At 65.2% G+C, this 16,891-nt stretch overlaps 1 protein-coding gene across 2 annotated transcripts in view; it reads right to left on the bottom strand.

Moving 5' to 3' along the window:
- ZBTB42 (zinc finger and BTB domain containing 42) overlaps positions 1-16,891 on the bottom strand; it is a 22,020-nt gene extending 5,129 nt beyond the window's left edge. The window contains exons 1-2 of one of the 2 annotated variants that reach the window (XM_036430316.2): positions 15,126-16,805; positions 4,325-4,336 (exon numbers count right to left, since the gene is read on the bottom strand). In XM_036430316.2, coding sequence (XP_036286209.1) covers positions 15,139-16,365 — 1,227 coding nt within the window. In that variant the 5' untranslated portion in view covers positions 16,366-16,805 and the 3' untranslated portion in view covers positions 4,325-4,336; positions 15,126-15,138. Of the gene's footprint in view, positions 1-4,324; positions 4,337-13,734; positions 16,806-16,828 lie in introns of those variants that run through there. The other variant, XM_045578849.1, reaches the window with a different exon arrangement.

Here is a 16,891-nt window from a genome sequence, read left to right as displayed (position 1 = left end):
GCCAGGCTGGGCGGGTCTTTAGGGACGAGTGACGGACAGGTCTGCCAAAGCCCCACCAACGCCTGTGAGCCACTGAGCTCACCGTTACCCAGCAAAGCGCCTCTTATTTCCGTTCGCAGACGGACGTTCTGTTTCACGTCTCAGGCTTATTTTACCTGAGAGGCTGGGAGCACCCAGCTCGTGCACGGGTGGGTCCCTCAGCCAGACGGAGACCTGGCCTATTCCGGTCTCTCGCCCAGTCTCAATTGGGGCAGATCAGAACCAGCCGGCTGAGAGGAGGGACGGCCGGGAGGTTGGCTGTGGGAGCGCACTGACCACCAGGGGGCAGCTCCTGCATTGAACGTCTGCCCCCTGGTGGTCAGTGGGTAGCATAGCAACCAATTGCAATAGTTGCTTAGGCTTTTATATATTTAGATATATAGATTGTTAACACTGCTTTAATGTCCTCTGTGACATAGTTTTGTCAGCCGGGTTGGGTGCGGCCAGGCCCGGAGCGGCTGGGCCCAGAGCAGCCGGGTCGGGTGCAGCCAGGCCCAGAGCAGCAGCTGCCAGGCTGGGAGCGGCCAGGCCCGGAGCGGCCGGGCCGGGAGCAGCCGGGCTCAGAGCAGCCAGGCCAGGCCCGGAGCAGCAGCAGCCAAGCCCGGAGCAACCAGGTCGGGAGCGGCAGTGGCCAGACCTGGAGCAGCTGGTTGTGGAACTGACCAGAGCAACAGAGGCCAGGCCCAGAGCAGCCAGGCCCAGAACAGCTCGTTCCTCGCCTGCCCCTGCCCCAAGGCTGCCTCTCAGACATGGCTGGAAACTTTTGCAGAAACTTGAGGGTCTGCTGAATCAAGTGATGAAGACTTAGATCTGGATGTGTTGAGTTAGTGTAGCGCTGGGGTGTTGATCTGTGAGTGCCTTGGGTGGGGCCTGGATGAGGCTGGTTGACCTATTTGGAAATGTCTTTTGTGTGAAGTGTATCATTGGGCATGTAGAGGTATTATTGATATGAGAAAATGCTAAGTAACTGATTTACTATCTGAAAAGGGATTTACTATTGGGAAAAGGGAGGGAGGAAGAGACTGAACAAAAACTGTGCACCTATGGTTGAGGACAATGGGGGAGGGGAAGGGGGCTGAAGGTGGGGTGGGAACCTGGTGGAGGGGGAAAGAAATGAGGAACCTTTGTAATAATATGAACAATAAAGATTGATTTATATATATTATTGGTTTTTACAGAGAATAAAGGAGAGGGATAGAGAACTAGAAACATCGATGAGAGAGAAACATCCATCCATCCAAACATGCCCTTGACCGGAATCAAACCTGGGACCCTTCAGTCAGCAGGCCAACACTCTATCCACTGAGCCAAACCAGTTTCGGCCTAGTTAGAAAATTTTAATAAGTCAGCAAATGTTCTAAATGTGTTACAGCTGCATTTATAGATATTGTTATACTGGAACCATCTTCTTAAAAATATATATTTTTATTGACTTCAGAGAGGGAGGGAGAGGGAGATAGAAACATCAAAGATGAAAATCATTGACCAGCTATCTCCTCTGCTCACCCCCCTCTGGGGATCAAGGGCATGTGCCCTGACCAAGAATTGAACCCGGGACCCTTCAGTCCGCAGGCTGACGCTCTGTCCCCTGAGCCACGCTGGCCAGGGCTGCGGAAACCGCCGTGAGTCCCCGGGCACATCGGCCAGACCTGGGTTGCTCTCTGTCCACACCCACTGGGTCTGCTCTGCCCGTCCAGGCGGCGCCCGCATCTGGGCGGCAAGTTGCACAGGCTCACGGTGCCCAGTGCTGGCGGGCCCGCGTGGGCCACAGTGGACGCGCCTCCGTGGTCGGCGGGAGCCGCAGCGCCGATCTCCGTGGACATCTCTCTCCGGAGGCGATGGAGGAACCACGCGCCCAGCACACGGAGCCGTGGCCGGCTGTCCGCACCCGAGGGAGGTGTCCTGCGGTTTTTCTTAATTTATTTCATCCAGTCCTCCGGCGTGGAGCCTGCAGGTCACGGCCGAGCAGAAGCTCTGGAATCAGTGCCCTGTGTGTGGATGGCGCAGCAGGAGGGGGGCCCCCGGCCGGGAGCCCGCTGGTGCTGCCAGCGGGGCTGTGTCCAGGCCAGACACGCTACTCAGTGGTCAGCGAACCACGGCTCACGAGCCACATGCGGCTCTTCAGCCCCTTGAGCGTGGCTCTTCCACGAAATACCACGGCCTGGGCGAGTCTGTGTTGAAGAAGTGGCGCTAGAAGAAGTTTAAGTTTAAAAAATGTGGCTCTCCAAAGACATTTCCATTGTTGTCCTGTTGGTATTTGGCTCTGTTGACTAATGAGTTTGCTGACCCCTGGGGTAACTTATCCTCCCCTGCCTTTCACACACATTCTCTCTGTTAAATATATTTTTATTGATTTCAGAGAGAATGGGAGAGGAAGAGAGAGATAGAAACATCAATGACGATAGGGAATCATTGATTGGCTGCCTCCTGGGGACTGAGTCTGAAACCCAGGCATGTGCCCTTGCCCAGAATCAAACCTGGGACCCTCAGTCCGCAGGCTGACACTCTGTGCACAGAGCCAGACCAGCTAGGGCTCTCTCTCTCTCTTTTAATTTTTAAATATATTGTTGAAAGTATTACAGATGTCTCCCCACACACACACACACACACGCACTCTTAAAATCAATGGGAAAATTACCCTCAAGTGAGGATGAACAAAAACATAACAGAAATAAAAATAAAATGTTGGCCAGTGGTTAGAAGGAAGAGAGGCAATTAGGAAGCGGCTTCCACCTACAGTCCCCCCGACAAGCATGCGCTGTTCGGAGTGAGGCCAGCGGGGTGCTGGGGGGGAGGGGGTGCAGGGAGACCCAGCACTGTAAAGTTCCAGCCCGGCCCGCGGCTCCGTGGCTGAGCGTCACCCATGAACCAGGAGGTCCCGGTTCCGGTCCAGTCAGGGCACGGCCCCATCCCCCGTGAGGGGCGTGCAGGAGGCGGTGATCCATGGTTCTCTCTCATCACTGACGTTTCTCTCCCTCTCCCTTCCTTTCTGACATAAAATATTTGAGAGAGAGAGAGAGGGATCAGCTCTCTCCCAGCCCAGCTCCCCATGGAAATCCCAGCAGCCTCCCCGCCCCGCCCCCCAGCAGGAAGGCGCCCCCAGATCCACAGGGAGCTGGCGGGGAGGATGGAGGAGGCGCCTCTCCCCTCACTCCCACCCCAGGCCTCCTCCAGCGACTCTGAGAGGGAGAGGGGGGCATGGAGGGGGGACACGGGCACCTCCCGCCGGTGGGCTCAGGGGCGCGGGCTGCGGGGCGCCGGCCGGGGACAGGGGCTCCGTACAGACCAGACCCGCCCAGGCGGCGCCCGGCCTGGGGGGACGGGGACCCGCTGGGAGCGCTAACCGCTGGGCTTCCTCCGCAGAGCCCCGCGCTGTCCACCCGCCTCCCTGGCGCCAGCGGCCTGTGCCCCCCCCATCCCTCAGCCGCCCGGCTGCGCCGCACACCCAGCACCTCAGGCTGCCCGGTCCGCCTCCCCCGGGGCCCCGGGCCACGCCTCCCGGCGGCACCTGCACCCCAGTGGCCGCTGTCTGCAGGCTGGCGGGACAGGGCCAGCTGGGCCCGGGCGGCTGCTTCCTCCTCCCGGGTCCCCACGCGGCTTCTGCTGCAGCCCCACCACAGATGCCCCGTGCACCTGCTCCCCGCCCTGCCTGCCTCCACCCCATCCTCCACCCCTTATTCTCCCCCCATCCTCCGCCCCCCCTCCTCCACCCCCCTCCTCCCCACCCATCCTCCACCCCCCATCCTCCACCCCATCCTCCACCCCCACCCTCCACCCCCATCCTCCACCCCTTATTCTCCCCCCATCCTCTGCCCCCCCTCCTCCACCCCCCTCCTCCCCACCCATCCTCCACCCCCCATCCTCCACCCCCCCATCCAGGCGACCACCCCCTCATCTTCCCCCCCAGCCTCCACCCCCTCCCCGGCCTCCCCACCCATCCTCCCCCCCATTCTCCCCACCCAGCCTTCACCCCATTCTCCCCCCCATCCTCCCCAGCCTTCACCCCATCCTCCACCCCCCATCCTCCACCCCATCCTCCCCCCCCAGCCTTCACCCCATCCTCCCCCCCATCCTCCCCCCCATTCTCCCCACCCAGCCTTCACCCCATTCTCCCCCCCATCCTCCCCAGCCTTCACCCCATCCTCCACCCCCCATCCTCCCCCCATCCTCCCCACCCAGCCTTCACCCCATCCTCCACCCCCCATCCTCCCCCCCATCCTTCATCCACCCATCCGGGCGACCACCCCCCCATCTTCCACCCATCCTCCTTCCCCCCAGCCTCCACCCCAGCCTCCACCTGCCCTGTCCCCTGGAGGCCCCTCCCTCTGGGGTGAACCCCTGTGCCCTCTGCAGGCCCCCCCACCCTGTAGTCCCAGCTCAGGCCGACACAGGGCCCAGGATGTGCAGGCATCAGAATGGGCCAGAAGCTCAAAAGAGTTTGTGGAATTGTTTCCGTTTTCTATTTTTTGAATTGATTTTAGAGAGAAGAAGGGGGGGGAGAAAGAGATAGACATCAATCAGCTGCCTCCCATACACACCCCAACCGCGGCCAAACCCACAACCTGGCGTGCGCCCTGAACGGGAGTCAAACCGCTGACCTTCCGGCGCCCAGGGGCGTCTCTGCTGAGCCACGTTCAGCCCCAGCCGCTGCCCCCACCCCCGCCCAGGCCCATCCTCACCGCCCCCTCCCCCGCCCCTGGCCCTCCTGCATAGGAGGGTGCATAGGGGGTGGTGGATGGCCGCCCCTCACAGCCTCTTGGACCACCCTGCCCGCTGCCTAACGCTGCCCGCCCCCCACTCTGCAAACACGCCCCCCCAGGGTGACCTCTGTTCTCTGCCACCCTGGGCTCTGGCACCCTGTCCTGGCCGCTACCCTAAGAGCCCCCCTTTCAGAAACACCGGGGAGTGGGCACAGCTCCGAGGTGGCCGAGGCGGCTGAGGGCCGGTGCAGGGCCCGGGCACGTCAGACCCCACGGGCTCTGGGCGCCTCCCTGCTGGTGTGACGCAGAGCGGGAACCGTGTCCTCCAGCCACCAATGCTGCGCCACAAGGCCAGGCCTCTCCTGCCTGTCCCCCCACACCCCCGTCCCAACGTGGGCAGGGGGCGGTGGCAGGGGAGGGGGAAGACTGTGCCCTGGTTGCTAGGCAGGTCTGATGCCTCCTGCCAGGGCAGAGAGGGTCTGGGCCAGGGTTCCGTGTCTCTTCAGATGAGGGGGCCTCACTAGCAGGTCCCACACCAAGGCCTCCGGTCACTGTCCCCGGCCGGCCTCCCACTCACCAGACGCTGCTGCCCAGCGGGCTGGTCCCTGGCCGCTGGGTTCGTCTGGGGAGGGGTCTGCAGCAAGGACCACAGTGAGCATCTTCCTCTCACCCATTCTTTTTAAATATATATATAAATATATATATATTTTATATAAATTAAATTTTTACAGAGAGGAAGGGAGAGGGATAGAGAGTTAGAAACATCAATGAGAGAGAATCATCGATCAGCTGCCTCTTGCACACCCCCTACCGGGGATGTGCCCACAACCAAGGTACATGCCCTTGACCGGAATCGAATCCAGGACCCTTCAGTCCACAAACTGACACTCTATCCACTAAGCCAAACCGGTTTCGGCGAAAAAAATATTTTTATTGATTTCAGAAGAAGAGAGAGAGAAAGAACAATGAGAGAGAATCATGGATAGGCTGCCTCCTGCACGCCCCTCACTGGGGATCTAGCCGGTAACATGGGCATGTGCCCCAATCCCTGACCTCCTGGTTCATAGGTCCATGCTCAACTACGGGCCCACGCAGGCCAGCTCTCTCCTATTTTTTAATATTATTATTAAAATATATATATTTTGATTTTTTTACAGCGAGGGAGAGGAACAGAGAACCAGAAACACTGATGAGAGAGAAACATCAGCCAGCCGCTTCCCACACCTCCCCCCACCCCCCCTCCAACCCGCCAACCTGGGATGTGCCCGCAACCAAGTCACATGCCCCCGATCAAATCAAACCTGGAACCGCCCAGTCTGCAAGCCGACGCCCTATCCACTGAGCCAAACCGGTTTCGGCTCTCTCCCGTTCTTTTTTTAATTTTTATTTTATTGATTTTTTACAGAGGGAGAGGGAGAGTTAGAAACATCGATGAGAAACACCGTCAGCTGCCTCCTGCTCTCTCCTGTTCTGAAGTCATAAGCCCAGGAGCCCCGGGCGTTGCTCCCACTGGGCCGGGGCCCTTCCTGCTCCTCCTGCTGCAGCTGCGGGTGGTGCTGGGCTGCACCACGGCACCTGGGTCTCATCCCTCCCAGCGGTGTCCGGCTCCCTCTCCTGTCACCGGGCGAACCGGACCGAGGCCACCCAACCCCCCCCCCCCTCCCGCCCCATCAGGTCTCTGCCTCGGGACCAGGCCTAGGACTCGCACAGCAGCGTGGGGGCTGAAGGGGGCAATCTAGCACAGACCCCCCTCAGCCCCTTTAAGCAGTACTGGTCCCCCACGGAGCCGGGGAATGGCTCACTCATCAGGCTGAGCTTCCGGGAACAGTGCCAGGCCCCCTGCCAGCCGGGCTGCTGCCCGCCAGCCGGGAGCTGTCTCTGCAGCAGCAGGGAGCTGCCCCTCCGAGAGGATGCTGCCCTGAAGGGGGGGCAGGCCCCACACCCAGCACACGGCAGGCACACGGCTTCACTGGGCGAGGGGGTGCGGCCAGCGTCGCCCTTCTGACTTCTGAGTGGGAAGCAGGACTCCCCTGTGGGCGCCATGGAGAGGCAAACAGGAGAGCCGAGACACTGGGCGGCGCGTCCTTAGGCTCCTTCCCTCCCCCCCACAACACCCGGGACTCAGTGTGCTGCTGCCGGGGCACAGGGGGTGGCTCTGGCCAGTGAGCTGTGGCCATGGCCGACTGGGAGCTTCTGGGAATTTTCTCTCCGCAAGGAAAGAGACGGCCCGCCTGCTGGCTCCATGCTGAGCCTCCACTTATGAGGTCACGGTTGGATTCTCATTCAGGGCACAGGCCCGGCTGTGGGCTCCATCCCCAGGGAGGGGCGTGCAGGAGGCAGCGATCCATGACTCTGTCTCATGATTGATGTTTCTCTCTTCCTCCCTCTTTCTTCCTCTTGGAAAGCAATAAAAATATATTTTAAAATATTTTAAAGAAATAGATACCTGTCACTACCCTTCCCCCAGCCCGGAGCAGGTGTGGCAACCTCGTGGCCAGGAGAAAAGGACGGTGGTCCCACATCCCCACCCCACAACCCGCACTCCCACCCCGCACCCCGCACCCTGCTGCTCTCACAGACATGCGCCTCCAGGCTCCTTTCTGGGGAGAAAACAAACCCCATCAACTCGCTCAGGGGACCCCTCCCCCACTGCATCTGCCAGAACGGCTGCTGCTCGAGGCCAAAGTTCTTCTACCAGATACACTAGCCACCCATCCATCCATCCATCCGTCCATCCGTCTGCCCATCCATCTGATAGATCCTCCTTTCCTCCAGTTGATGGACAGATGTAAACCCCACCTGCGGTCAGACATTCCTGAGCTCTGAACCACCCATCAGCACCTGCCAAATACCCTAAGCCCCCCCCCCCATTCCTAAGTCCCTAAATCACCAATCAGCGTGTGCTGAGTGCCCTAAGCCCTGTTCCTTCTCCTCCCTCCCCTTAAAGGTGCTTGTACCCTGGCGCTCGCTCTCCTCCACCCCCCTCTGTGGAAGCAGCCGGCAGGGGTACCCTTCCCTCCAATAAAGCCTGTGTGTGCCCTGCCATCCCGGTATCCAGCTATCTTCTCTATTTAATCTATCACCATCCATCCGCCCACGCGCACTAGAGCTAAGGAAGCCGTTAGCTGCTCTATCTAGCAGGTCCATGCAGCTGCGCCTGCCCTGAAGGGGTGGTGGAGAGTAGGAGGCAGAGCCGATGGGGGATTGGGGGGAGGGGTGTGTCCTGGACTCGCCTCCAGAAAGTGGCTTCCTGTGGGAAGCAGGCATCGGGACATGCTGCTTTTTGTTTTTTAAAAAACATGTTTTTACTGATTTTTAGAGAGAGGAGGGGAGAGGGGGTGGAGAGGAACATCATCAACCAGCTGCCTCCGGCCCATGTCATAACTGAGGTCCGGGCCCTGGACCAGAATCGAACCCGGACCCTTCAGTCGAGGGCCAACCCTCTATCCACCGAGTCAGGCTGGCTGGGAAGTGCAGGCCCAGGGCAGGGGTTCCCTCCAGGGGCGCCGTGCTGGGCCTGAGGAGTCAGACTCCCCTGCGCCCGCTGCCTCCAGCACCCTTGGTGCCCCCTCCCCCCCGCACCCTCCGTGCCCCACCCCCCGCTGCACCGCCTTCCCGCCCAGGCCCAGGGGAGCCCGGTGGGACCAAACCAAGTCTCCCCGCTGGGCCTGTGCGGACACTGGCGGCGGTGGAGGTCCGGGCAGCGCCCCCTGAGGGCCGGGCTGCGGGCAGCAGGAGGCTGGGGCATAAGGCCAGGCCTCAGCGCACCGTCAGGACTCGGGTCCCTCCGCCTCGGTGCCGCCGCCGTGCCCTGGTCACCCGCCCCCGCCGCCCCAGGAGGTCCGGGCACAGGCCGGCTGCGGCTCCATCCAACTCTCCCCACAAGATCCTCTCTCAGGACGGATGTTCTCTCTCGCTCCCCGCTTCCTCTGAAATCAATAAGAATAAATAACCCCTCGGCGCGCCCCTGTCCCCGCCTCCAACAGGAAGTGACAGCGCCGGGCGCCGCCGGACAGGCACGGACAGGTCGGCCCTCCGCGCCACCCCCCGGGGGAGGCCAGAGGTGACCCGGCGGGGAGGCAGCGCCGCGGGCCGGGAGGGACCGGGGCTCCTCCAGCGGCTCCCCCGGGCGGGCGGCCCCGGACCGACAGCGGCCGCACGGCAGCGCCGCGGCCTCCGGAGGGAACCGCTCGCCCCGCACCCAAGCGGAACCCGAGGCCCCGGCTCGCGTTCCCGGGGGGCACTTCCCAAGGCGGCCCGCGCGCCTCTGCCCCACGTGACCGAGGAGCGCGCCGGAGGGAGCAGTGAGCATGCGCCGCTGGCAGGCGACTTCCGGGAGAGCGGCGGGCTGAGCAGGGCGGGCCTCCCCGCCGCCAGAGGGCGCCCTCTGTCCACAGCCGGACCTGCGGCACTTCCCTTTTTTTCTTTTTAATTCATTCTTTCTTAAATAAATAATAATGAAATGTTTTCATTGACTTGAGAGAGGAAGGGAGAGGGAGAAATAGAAACATCAATGACGAGAGAGAATCATGGATCGGCTGCCTCCTGCCCGTCCCACTGGGGATGGAGCCCGCGCCCCATTGAACTGTGACCTCCGGGTTCATAGGTCGAGGCTCACCTGCGCGCTGAGCCTCACCTGCCGCTGGATCTGTGGGCACTTTCCATAGCAGCCCCCCCACCCCCACCCCCCACCCCGGCCCCGGGGCTGCAAACTCCAGAGCCCCAGGAGTGTGTGTGTGGGGGGCGGGCATGAAAGGGGAGCCCGCGGCCCAGGGCAGCGCCTGCAGGTGGGGTGCAGGTGGAGAGAAGCCGGGAGGGGAGCGCTGGCTGGAAGCAGAAGTCCCCCCAGCAAAGCGCTGCTGAGAAGTGGGGGGCAGGGATGGGGGTGATGACGAGGGAGCCCCTGGGATCCGGCAGCCTGCCGGCGGCTGGCTTCGGGAGCAGCTTGGGGGGGAAGCTGTGGCGGAGATGGACGGTGAAGAGGAAGAGAAGAGAGAAACATCTGTGATGCCAGAGAATCATGGGTCTGCTGCCTCCTGCGCCCCCACACTGGGGGTCCAGCCGGAACTGGGCCTGTGCCCCTGCTGGGAATCGAACCTGTGACCTCCTGGTTCCTAGAGGCTCAGCCACGGAGCCAGCCTGGGCACAGCCTCTCCCTGGAGCTGGAGGAGCCGGCTCCCAGGTTCACCTGGAAAATGCGATAAGCATAAACAGCCCAGGAGGCGGGAAAAGAGGAGGGTTCGAGGCCAGCCCTGCAGGGACCAGGCGTGTGCTGAGGCCCAGGCGGTGCCCGTGTGGCCTGGCCCCGAGGGAGGAGGGGACTGAGCCTGAAGGAGAAGTCTGACCACACCCGGGCTGTGACTGAGGGCCGCTCTCCGGCAGCCACGGGGAGAAGGCGCTGCTCGTTCGAAGGAGAAACACGTTAGATCCCTCGGCGGGACCACAGCCAGGGTCAGCGAATGGCGAGAAGCAGAACCGCTGGAGAATGCGAGAAAGGAAGGCGGCCTTTACCACGGGATGGAAACGCCCAGCAGGAAAATGTTGGCAAAAGACACGAGCAAGAATCAAACCCAGACAAAACCCCAGGGACCCGTGGGCACGGGAAAAGCCACCCGCTTCCCTCGCAGGAAGGGAAACGCGCATTAAAATGACACTGCAGCCGGGACCGGTTTGGCTCAATGGATAGAGCGTCGGCTTGGGGACTGAGGGGACCTGGGTTCGATTCCGGTCAAGGGCATGTACCTTGGTTGCGGGCATATCCCCAGTAGGGGGTGTGCGGGAGGCAACTGATCGATGACTCTCTCTCATCGATGTTTCTAACTCTCTATCTCTCTCCCTTCTTCTCTGTACAAAATCAATAAAATATATTTTTAAAAAAATAAAAATAAATAAAATGACACTGCAGGCCTGGCTGGTGTGGCTCGGTGGGCAGAGCACCCGCCGCCTGCGGACTGAAGCGTCCCAGGTTTGATTCCGGCCAAGGGCACAGGCCCAGGTTGTGGGCTCCATCCCCATAGGGGGCGTGCAGAAGGCAGCCGATCCATGATTCGCTCTCGTCATTGATGTTTCTATCTCTCTCCCCCTCCCTTCCTCTCTGAAATCAATAATATATATATATATATTTAAGATACTTGAAAAGTATTTTTTCCCGGAGGAATACTTGCAAGTCGGTGCCCTTGGGAGCACCAGTCGAGGGCTTAGAACGAAGATGAGCCTGGCAGATTGTACCTGCGGATGTCCTTCCCGCCCTCTGCTCGGGGGCACACCGCGGTGGGCACAGCGGGCACGGGTGCAGGGATGTGCGGGGAGCGGCGGGCAGCTGCCGGGACGTCATTGGCACGGAGACACCGCACACAGCTCCCCCCACCCGGTGCCGAAGGGCGCGGGATCAAGGTCATCGGCTGTCGCGCTGCTGACGGCAGCAGAAGCTGGAGCCACAGGCGTCCGTCCCCCAGGAGATGGCGAGCCGGGCCGGGCTGAGGTGCAGCTGCCTCCGGTCCAGGAAGGGAGTGTCTGTGTGCGGGCGGGAAGGTCTCTAACCGCCTTTTACCGGAAAGAAAGCGGCGTGCGGAACACGCCCAAGAATGCCCCCTCCTCTCCTTGCCAGTCCTCACCCGAGGATCTTTCTCCGATCGTTATTATTATTTTTAGAGAGAGAATAGGAGGGAGGAGTCAAGTGAGAGAAACATCGATGTGAGCGAGACATGTTGGTTAGTTGTTTCCTGCACGTTTCCCCCCCACACCCCCACCCCCAGCTCTGACCAGGGCAGGGGACCTAGCCTACTGCCAAGGCACATGCCCTTGGCTGGAATCAAACCCAGACCCTGCAGTCCACCAGCGGACGCTCCATCTGCTGAGCCACACAGGCTGGGGCGGCCTGCCACCTTCCAGGGGTGGCAGTGGGGGAGGCGTTTGCTTGTAGTCACAGCAGGAGACCCTGGGAAATGGCCACACAATGCACAGCCGGGCGACCGAAGACAGGGGCGCCCTGGGCGGGCACAGGGCAGGGAGCGCTCCCCGTGCGTCTTTCCACGGGGAAGAATAGAGAGAAAGCAGTGCTCAGGGGAAGACAGAGAATGCGCACGGATGGGCTCTGGCCGGTGTGGCTCAGTGGGTAGAGCGTGGGCCTGTGGGCGGAAGGGTCCCAGGCCGATGCTCTAACCACTGAGCAAACAGCTAGGTCTGGGAGGTAACTCTCTCCGTGTCCTGTGAGCTGCTCCGGCCAATTAGTCAAACCCAGGAAGGGGTAACAGAGCCACCCCCTCAGCCAGTCACCTGGTCAGAAGCCCAGTGTCAGCCTGGCTATGCGGCTGGCGTGGGGTCGGAGGGGGGTCCTGTCTGGCTGAGCCTCGGCCTGTGGGCTCAGGCACCGTCCCTGGGCGCGTGTCCGAGTGGAGCGGAGTTGGAGGCAACCGGGCGGGTGCAGAATGGCTTGCTGGGTGCGTGGACCCCCCCTCCACACACCTGCACGTACACACATGCCTGCATGCACTCACGCCTGCACGCATGCACACACACACACACATACACACACACATACACACGCCTGCATGCACTCACGAGGGGGAGCTGGGCCGAGCCTGAACCATGAGCCAGGGTGCCTGCCGGAGGCCTGGGAGCGGGTTCTCTTCCACCAGCTTCTGCTCACGTTGCAGAAAAGAAAATCCTGTGAGTCCAATCCGGGAGGTGAGTTGGGGCTCCCTCCCAGTCCTGCCCCCCTCCCCTTTGCCCCCGCCCTCTCTGGGGGACCACACGGTGTGGGGGGGTGGGTGTGCCCCTGCTCAGCCTGGCTGGCCTCTGCACTGCCTTCTGTCCACAGCCAGCCCCCAGCCCCTCCAGCTGCCCTGCCCTCCAGCCAGCTGCCCTGCTCCTGCAGCCACTGCTCGCTCTGCCCGGCCTGTCCCCTTCGCAGTGGCTGCCACCGCTGTGCCCCCCGGGTGGGGTGGCTTTGGGGCCCCTTCTGCCGACTGAGCTTTCTCTGTGGGCTCTGACTGCCCCGCAGGGCCCAGCTGGGAGGGCCAGGTGTGAGTGCCAGGGCCCGTGCCCGCTCAGCCAGGCAGCCTCAGTTTACCAGGCAGCCAAGGGGTCCTCCAGGGAAGGTGCTCAGGCTCCCCTGCCCCAGAGTGGGGCTCCAGCCCTGCGCTGAGTGGGCTCAGCTGGGCACAGCTGGGATGGGGGCCCGGAAGCCCCTCTCCGAGTCAGCCCCTCCCCTCCAGGGGCCCCTTCCCGCCCTCCTCCCCTCCAGGTTGGTATGACAACAGCCTCCTCCCAGTTCGGACCAACTGGGACCGGGCAGGGCCTCCCTGCAGGACGGTGGCTCCGAGGAGCAGGGGGTGCAGGAGGAGGGGCCAGCACCACCCCCAGAGGAAGGTCCGCCTTTGGGGTCAGGATCTGGAGGCCTCGGAGGCTGGTCCACGAATCAGGGGCCTCCGGCACCCACGCAGCCAGGCCTGGCGACCTTGGGGGACCCCTGCCCTTGGGCCAGGCCTGGGCTCGGACACACGTGAGGGGTCTGCCCCCTGCCCCTCTCCGGCCCCTGCAGGTCCGGCCGGCCCATAGGAAAAGGGGCCCAAACCCAAGCCTCTGAGGACCCACCCACCAAGGCAGCTGGGAGACAAGAGAGGTGCAGAGGGAGGGGGAGGGAGGGGAGGGGGGAGGTGGGGGGGCAGGGGGCAGGCGTGTGGTGCTTCTGGAGGGGAGCTCAGGCCCAGGGCTCATGGCTCCTCAGCAAGGCCCCGCCCCCAGGGCAGGGAGCCACCAAGGCCTCCAGGCAGGACCCAGCGGCCACCTGCCCCCAACACAACTGCCTCCCAGGGCACCCAGCCCAGGCTCAGGGCGGGTGGGACAGCCTGGGCGAGGGGCCAGCAGTCTGCAGCCCAGCCGAGCCCACGCCCCTAGGGGTACCCCCCGCCCCCAGCCCAGCCCAAGCCCATGCCCCCAGGGGTACCCCCGCCCCCACACACTGCAGACGCACACACCCCTCCCGGGGTCATCGGAGGTCTCCACGGTGGGCTTTATTGACACGGTCACCACAGACAAGGACGGACGCGGAGACAGGACGGACGCGCAGACGGGCGTGTGTGCAGCCAAACCTCCCGCCAGCGGGTGCCCGGCCCCTCCGGGGTGACCCCACAGCAGGTGCCACCCCAGACACGCCTCCGCCGCACTCCCACACGCCCAACGTCTTACACGTAAACACAAACACAGCTCATCGGCACAGTGAGGGCAGCAGGGGACCGGGGGCCATGGCTGACCCTCAGGGCCCTTCCCGCCCAGAAAGCACCTTTCTCCCTCGGGAACCGGGAACCAGGCCCTGCCCCTCCCCAGCCGCCTCGCTGCTGGCGGGCTAACATGACCACACACACGTACACACACATGTACACCCCATACATGGGCACCCTCCCCACACACACAGGGGAACCGGGTCACGGAGCACGTCACACCCGTGGGCACACACTGGCCTTTCCGCAGGGGAGGGGCTGGGCAGGGCGGTCACCCCGTCCCTGGTCCCCGCCACTAGGCGCCAGCGGAGGCCAGCCACCCGGGGTGCCACACGGGCGCGGGGCCGGCAGGGGGGCGGGCTCTGTCGAGACCGGGAAGACGAATAAATAGGAGGGAGAATAACTTAGAGCTGAGGGGCTGTGGGCTGTGCCTCCACGTCCACCCCAGCAGCACAGCCCGCGGCCCGGGAACCGGAGTCCAGGCGGCTCCACCGCCCGCAGGACGGAGCCTGGGGCTGCAGCCGCCAGGGCCAGGGTCCCAGCAGCAGCAGGTGTCCCGCCAGCAGGCGGGCAGGCAGGGAGGGCGGCCTCAGGCAGCCGCAGACACAGCATCGTCTACAGGGGTGGGGAGGGGCTGGGACCCTGCCCCAGGTGGGCGCAGCCTCGCCACTCTCTGTGCTCTGGAAGTGACCAGCCTCTGGGGGTGAGCAGATGGCCCAGCGGCGGCGGCTGCCGGGAGGCCAGGCCCTGGACCCTGTGCTCCGGCGAGAAGAGGCACGGCCGCAGGGGCCTCGCTGGCAGCTTCTGTAATGGGCATCCTTCGCCACGTGGGGCCCGATGCACAAGGGCCCCCTAAGGAGGCCAGGGGGGACCCCAAGGCAGGGCACATGGACTGCCCCACGTGAGGTGCCCGGGCCAGTTCGGGGTGGGGGGCTTGTGACACCCCCAGACCTGGAAGGAAGGAGCCAGTGTCGCAGACAGGGTACCAGGTGGGCGCAGGGGTCAGCCTCGGGGCCCTTACACAGCACCCAGTGCTGCCCAGGCCCGCGGCGGCGGTTCACGGCGGCGGTCACAGCAGGCCCGCAGCAGCTGGAGCAGTCACGGCGGCCCGGTCACGGCGGCGGTCACGGCAGGCCCGCGGCGGCCCGGTCACGGCGGCAGTCACAGCGGCCGGAGCATCACGGCAGGCCGCCGTGGAACTTGCGCACGTGGCGGTACAGGTCTCCGGACTGCGTGAAGCGGCGCGCGCACGTGCGGCAGGCGTGCGGCTTCTCGCGCGTGTGCACCACGGCGTGGCGGCGCAGGTTGTGCGCGTACTGGAAGCGCTTGCCGCACTGGCCGCACGCGAACGGCTTCTCGCCCGAGTGCGTGCGCTCGTGGCGCCGGAGCGTGTAGGCGCAGGAGAAGGCCTTCCCGCAGAGCGCGCAGGTGGGCGCCAAGCCGGGCGCGGGCCGGGCGTCCCGCTCGCGGAAGTGGGCGCTCAGGTGCCGCTGCAGCGCGTGGGCGCCGGGGAGGGGCTGGCCGCACAGCGGGCAGGTGCCCGGGCGGCCGCCGGGCGCGTCCCCCGCGGCCTCCCGCTCCGGGCCCGGGCCGCCCAGCCCCAGCCCCGCGGGCAGCGGCTCCAGGCCCCCCGCCAGGCGCCGGGCTGCGGGGACGCGGGGGGACTGCGGGAGTCCGGGGGCGCTCAGGGGGCCCACGCCGGCCGGCCCCGACGAGGCCGGGGAGTCCTGCTGGCCCCCCACCGGGGGCCCGGCCCCCCGCTGCCTCGGGCCGCAGGGCGGGGCCTGGAGGACCGCAGGGCGGCCGGGCTCCCGCCTCCGGCCGGGCTTCAGCGACAGGTCCAGGGCGCGGTCCGGCTCCCCCGGGGCCTGCCAGGGAGGGAGCCCGCGCGCCCCCGGGGGGAGGGCGGCCCTGAGCGCGGTCCCGGGGGGCCGGGGCTTGGGGGCGGCGGCGCGGAGCTCGGGGGTCCCGGCGGGCAGGGGCCGGGGCGGCGAGCGCGCGGGCTCGGCGGCGGGCGCGGGGGTCCCCGGGGGCGGGGGCGCGCGGGCCTGGCCCCGGAGGCGGCCCCGGCAGGCGCTGACCACGTCGTCCATGTGCAGGTAGCGGGCGGCGGCCAGCACGTCCTCGACGGGCAGCCCGCGCAGGTCCAGGCGGCCCTCGTACATGAAGTCCAGCAGCCGCGCGAAGGCGGGCGCCGTGACGCCGCCGCCGAGCCGCACGTGGCGGCCGCCGGCCGGCCGGTCGCGGAGGCAGAGGCGGAAGTGGGCGCTGCAGGCGGCCAGCACGGCGCGGTGCGCCGGGAAGCGTGCGGCGCCCACCTGCACGGTGCAGTCGCACAGGAAGCCCAGCGCGCGCTGCTGCCTCAGGCGGCCCAGCAGCCGCCCGCCGTGGCCCGGGAACTCCATGCGGCCGCCCGCATCCCCTGGACGGCCGGCCGGCCGCCGTGAGCGCCCGGCGGCCCCGGCCCCGGCCCGGCCCCGCGCGCCCACCTCCCTCCCCGGCCGGCCGCGGGCAGAGGGGCGCGCCCCGCCCCGGGAGCCGCCCGGCAGGAAAACTCCACCGAAAGTCACCAGGAGCCGCGGCCCGCGGGGCCGGGTCCGGCGCGGGCGGAGGGGCACAGCCGCGGGCCCGCACGCGTCCCCGCCCGGGCGCCCCGAACTTCCTCCGGGCAGCTGCCGCCGCTCCCCCGACGCGGAGTCCGCGCGCCGTCGCCGCCCGGTCCGCGCCTCCAGCTGCCGCCAGATGCCGCCGCCGCCGCCGCCGCCGCCGCCGCCGCGGGCCCCATTTAAGGCGGCGCGGCCGGGGGAGCGGGGAGCGGGGGTCGGGCGGGCGGGGCGGACGGAGCCGGCGCCCGCCCCCCGCGCTCCCCTCGCCGTCCGGAGCGCCCTCCCCGCCCCGCGCCCGCCCGCGCCGCGCGCCCTCCCCAGCGGC

Source organism: Pipistrellus kuhlii, unplaced genomic scaffold (assembly GCF_014108245.1).
Source record: "Pipistrellus kuhlii isolate mPipKuh1 unplaced genomic scaffold, mPipKuh1.p scaffold_m20_p_107, whole genome shotgun sequence".
Lineage (NCBI taxonomy): Eukaryota > Metazoa > Chordata > Mammalia > Chiroptera > Vespertilionidae > Pipistrellus > Pipistrellus kuhlii.
Note: the sequence above shows the minus strand (reverse complement) of the source record. Positions and strands in the feature narration are given on the sequence as shown.